The sequence below is a fragment of the Bactrocera tryoni genome, chromosome 5 (assembly GCF_016617805.1).
Source record: "Bactrocera tryoni isolate S06 chromosome 5, CSIRO_BtryS06_freeze2, whole genome shotgun sequence".
Classification (NCBI taxonomy): Eukaryota; Metazoa; Arthropoda; class Insecta; order Diptera; family Tephritidae; genus Bactrocera; species Bactrocera tryoni.
The window spans coordinates 61427332-61432825 of record NC_052503.1 but is presented as its reverse complement, the minus strand read 5'-3'; the positions used below and the strand labels follow the sequence as shown (position 1 = coordinate 61432825).

Below are 5494 nucleotides of genomic sequence, written 5' to 3'. Positions count from 1 at the left end.
TATTCTAACCCTTTAACAAAAGTTTTCCTACGAGAACAGCTTCAAACTGTTAATAAAAAATATTTCTTTATAATATTGGGTAGTCGAAAAAGTCTTTTCGTATTTCTAATCAAACTTCAACTTTTTTTATATTTATACTAATAAATAAATAAAGAAATATGTAAAATTTCGGTCGACCACTTTTTGCATTCTTCCCTTTTTTATACAAAAATTTCAAAATATAGCAAATTTCTTCATTATTTTCTCTTATTTTTGAACAGCTGTAACTTTCTTTCAACTGCCACGAATCTAATTTACTTTGGTTAAATGCAGCTTAGAATCTCACCTTTCCAACACTATATGGTATGATGATCAATTGGTGGCACTGGAAATATACGACTGCAACGACAACTATTGACAAAATACGCAAAGACTTATTTTTTTGACTACCCAATATTTGGCAAAGGTAACTAACTATATCCAGATTTCGAATGCATAAGAAATCGCAAACTACTAAATGGATATCAAAAAACTATATAGATAACGGATATTTGATATTAATATCGCCATTAAAAAAGCAATTCTCTATAATGTCTTATTTTGCCTTAAAGAGTATTCGAATAATATGTACATATATAATTATGTATATACAACATTATATGCTGAAAAGTGTAGCTGAAATAACTAAAATAAATCATATTTGCCTTTAATTCCACATTTCCTTCAAACGGCGCCTTTTGCTGCGCACTTTCCTCCTACATTGTATAAAAGCCTTTTCTGCCGTTTACTTTCAACAATTCTCAAGTGTCTCTAAGTTTTAATCACAATGACGCCGATATTCAAAAGCAGTGAATTCGTACCAACTGTACCGGATTTTGTCCATATACCATTTTTTCTAATAAAATGTTTGGGTGTAAAACTTTTCAAATGGACACCGGATGAGCCAATAACTAAACTACAAATAACACTACTGGCATTATTCACGGTTTTTTCGATCTTCAATTTTACAAGCATGTTGCTCTACGTCGTTTACGAAGATTTGGAGACCTTACTGGATATCACTGAGTTTGTTTTATTTTGGGGATTCGCGCTGAATGCTTTGATGAAGGGCATTTCGATGGTCTGTTTTCGACGCGAAATCGAGTCTATACTTAAGGGCTTAATTGCCAAACATCCAAAAACGGCGGAAGAGCGTGCGACTTACCAATTGGTGCCATACTTCAGAACAATTAATATATCCAATAAATATTTGTCAATATGGCACTTAAGTATAACATCAATATTTGTTGTTCATCCATTAATAGCATCGATACATGGTTATGTAAGCCGTGAGGATAAAAATAAAAGTTTTGACTTCACTTTACCCTTCATGATGACCTATTTCTATGATATAAATCAACCGTTAGCGTATGCGGTTTCATATTTCCTACAATGCTGTGGGGCATTCCATGTGTCACTATTATTTTTGAGTGGCGATTTATTGCTCATCTCCATGGTACAACTAGTTAATATGCATTTCGGATATTTGATCTATAAAATAGAGAGTTTTCAACCAACCGGTACGGATGCTGACATGAAAGTGCTCGGACCTTTGATGGTATATCACAATGAGATGTTGAAGTAAGTACATTTATAAACGAAATTTTATTAAATTGGATGATGCTCAAGAGCCCGTTTCTTGAAACATTAACGATTTTAGTAGCTTTGGATAACAGTATTTAGAGGACACAATGGCCACATGATCTAACTAAGAGCTGTGAATAAGATTTTTCTTTGAAAATATTCAAAAATTTACAAAAGTCACACGGGCAGATGATCTAATATATATATAGTGTCCATATATGTATATATGTATGTATGTGTCTTGGTCAATTCGCAACCCGAACAATTTTAGCTATATTTAAATAAAAATTACTATTTAACAACCGATTGTTAATATTAGTTTGTAAGCGGGACTGTCAATTGATCAGTGAACTATGTAGTTTCCATCGAAAAAATTAAAATTTTACGAACAAGTTTTAGTATACGGTTCCTCCATTTGATATCTAGTATATCCAAATTGTTGAGAGCTCTGCTTTTTTCTATTAGTTATAGTTGTTTTCTTGCATATTCTTTCAGTTATGCTGAGCGAATCGATAACACTTTCGGCTTGGCCACACTTCTCAACTATGTCGGCTCATGTTTGGTACTTTGCCTTATTTGTCTTCAAATAGCGATGGGCTCGGAGGCTGTGATCGTCATTAAGTTTATCGGTTTTCTTGTTTCAACTATAGTGCAGGTCTTTTTCGTCTCCTATTTCGGCAATAATCTTAAAGATTTGGTAATTTGAAAAAAAAATCCAAAAAAATGCAGTTTTGAAATTTATATTCAAAACTTATCGTATTTCATTTGAAACAAAGAGTACTGGTATAAGTGATGCGTTCTACAATCATCCCTGGTACGATGCCAATTACAAGTATATGCGAATGCTCGTTCTACCCATAGCACGTGCTCAGCGTTATGCGCGCTTAACGGCTTTTAAATTCTTCGAGATATCAATGGATAGTTTTAAGTCGGTAGGACTTATGTCATAGATTACGGTAAGATTCCACAGATACATTATACATATTATATTTTTACAGCTCTGTACCACATCATACCAATTTTATACATTATTGCGGACAAGCATTGAGGAAGAGGATGTTTAAATTAAACGAAGGTTGGCGGAAGTTTTTATTGGTAATCTCAAATATACTTCATAAATAATAATTTAACAGGCAAACCTAGATGGTGTGCATAAATGGTAACAAATATTAAACATGAGAAACATTTGTTTTCTTAGGTTTAAAATAGCTGCATACATTCTGCTTTACTTTTCAAAGGATTGACTTCACTTTGCTTGGACAAATTCAATGGAATGGATCAAAATAGTGAAGCATCTGCGTCTATTTTTGTCTATAATTTCGGTGACATCGATTTTTAAAGTCATTTACTCCGTCGTTCCAGAGTTTTTTTCGTAGCAAAACTCCAATTTTTCGTTACTAATTCTATTATATCTTCTTAAAGCCCAGTTTAAGATGAGCACCTAATTTTACAAAGTTTATTCTATTTGGTTCAAAGCTTTAATATACTTTTAGCGCGTAATTGCAACTCTTTAAGTCTAGTATGTGTCCTTGCACATGAAAAGTTACCATTTCATGTTATTATTGCTCATATTACTTCATTGTATAGATTAGGGTGTCAACAGAAATTAAATTTTTATATCAGAATATTGCATTGGTCACAGTCGTCGAGTGTACTAAGTTTCTTAGGAGATTCTGTACAGTTTTCCTCAATCGTTTCTTGTCTAGCCTCCATGGATAGAGGTTGTACTGTTTAGGAAATCGGAGGTTTGACACCTTTGAAGATTTCATCGGCGCTGCCCTTAAATCATTTAATGCACATATCTTCCAAACTGCTTAAAATTACAGCAATCAAACTGACTGAGAGGAAGTTATTTTATCTACTGTACAAATCCAGTATATGTAAAGTTATCAGAGTAAAATTTTCCACTCATGATGCCCTCAATGTGTAAAAACAGGTCAACAATTCCCTTAGACCAATATACATATGTATGTGCATAATAAAAATATTTTCGAACCTCCAGTTGTCTTTATAACGCACCTATGGTTCAATGTGTAAGAAATCTTAATGTAATGTAGAAATAAACCCTTTCTAATAACAGTGTATCCTCTTTCTTTTAATGAATTAATCACGGCGAAACTCTCCAGAGTTTGATATAAAGTTTTGCCAAACCCTGAAGGGGTTCTGATAAATACAGATAACCTCTAATACTTTAGATTGACCGAAAACCGAGGATGTGAGTTTCACAGAGTTGTAGTACAGATTTCTAACCTCAACACGATGGTTGTGGCACTTCGATAGACAAAGTTATTGACACATACATAAAAAGATGTTCTATAAAATGTGCACCAAACTCCATAGAAACGTCTCTGGCACTTTGTTTTCAACTTTGTACCAAAGTATGAGATTAGATTCAAAAATTTTTTCAAGTACCGCCCTAATATACAAACATATAAATTCCTATATTTTTCACTCATATTTTATGGCTTTGTAATTATTTCCGCTTTTTCATACTTTAGTCATTGTTCATTGTCCGAGAGTACATTACGTAAACCCTTCAGCTATGTCGCAAATCCCTTTTGTATGACCATAACGGTATTTGCTGTAACCACACCGTCTATTATGTCTGCATAATTTGTACCTACAATTAAAAAACTTTTTATATTTATTTAGCGGCTAAAACAGCCTAGAGCACGAAGAGCCAACCGAGCGACCGCCATTTGTCCACTAACTGCCACACGCTGCCACATGCCGTAATACGTTAATATCAGTGACCATAAAAGCGATGTTGTCATCCATCAAAAGCGACTGTGGGGTACTTTGGATCGGTGTGTATATGTGTGGGTGCCATGGTGCGATAATAAAGGGACAACGGCGCGCGTAATGCTCATAAAGACACCGAATAAAGTATTCTAAAGCACCACAACAACAACAAGAATAACAATCAAGAAAACAAAATTCAGCAAGATTATGATATAAAGTGCGAGATATAAAAATAAGCAACAACAAAATTATGGCTTAACTATCTATGTTCCCAAAAATTCATGTTTGTCTTGCCTTTTCTTGGACATTTTTCGGCCATACGCGTTAACATATCCATTTTGCGGTCTTATTGTTGCTGTTATTATTGCATTTTGTTTTTGGTTTTTTGTTTTGCATTATTTCTCCATAACTCCAAAAACAAAAACCAAGCGAAAGCGAAAAGTCCTGCGAATTACAAAACCAACGAAATAATTGTATGCGACATTCTTTCGGTTTCACGCTTTGGGAAATTATGCAAATTCTTTTTTATGCTTGAAATGTTGCCGCGTATAAAGCGTAGCAGCTCATACTCTCATTTCGGTAATAAACATAGAGAAAATTAAAGAATAACTTGCATATTTTGAATGTGTGCACCCGAGTGTAACAAGGACATGAAAAATACTCTCTTATATACGAGTCTATGTGGGTTTGTCTGAGTCAAAAAATGTTATATAAAATGTGAGTACTTTTTCTATAGAAATAAAGTTGAAGATTAATAGAAACCTTGTAGACAATTTTTGGTAATTATTTGGCTGAAATTTTAAGATCGATAGTTTGAGAATATATGCTGTATCAAAATTGTACATTAAATTAAGGGATTTGCATAACTATGAATTCTCAATGCTACTCTTACCACAACGTCTTGATAATTTTGTCATTTTTTGTGGAAACAGTTAACCCAAAGAGTTGAAAGTTCAGTAAGTCGACGGTTCTAATCGTGCCCGAGCCATAATCTTAAACCAGTAAAACAAAATCGATTCTGAACTGAAAAAAAATCTATCGTTGAGTCATCAGCACTCCACTCAACTGTGTTCAATTTGGATAAATTTGACTTGTGTTACCCTGCAACTCAAATATCTCACTCTAACATCATATACCATGTTCGGACCGA

At 33.7% G+C, this 5494-nt stretch overlaps 1 protein-coding gene across 4 annotated transcripts; it reads left to right on the top strand.

Moving 5' to 3' along the window:
• Nucleotides 1-793: 793 nt before the first annotated feature.
• LOC120778744 (odorant receptor 67c-like) lies at nucleotides 794-4953 on the top strand. 4 transcript variants are annotated; one of them, XM_040110716.1, is made up of 5 exons: nucleotides 794-1599; nucleotides 2098-2299; nucleotides 2379-2534; nucleotides 2601-2677; nucleotides 2736-4953. In XM_040110716.1, the coding sequence occupies exons 1-4, from the start codon at nucleotides 806-808 to the stop codon at nucleotides 2664-2666; spliced, it is 1218 nt and encodes a 405-aa protein (XP_039966650.1). In that variant the 5' UTR covers nucleotides 794-805; the 3' UTR covers nucleotides 2667-2677; nucleotides 2736-4953. The 4 variants fall into 4 exon arrangements, with proteins under 4 accessions (XP_039966650.1, XP_039966648.1, XP_039966649.1 ...); XM_040110714.1 differs by having other exon boundaries at nucleotides 2601-2697; nucleotides 4255-4953; XM_040110715.1 differs by having other exon boundaries at nucleotides 2601-2697; nucleotides 2801-4953.
• The last annotated feature ends 541 nt before the right edge of the window (nucleotides 4954-5494 follow it).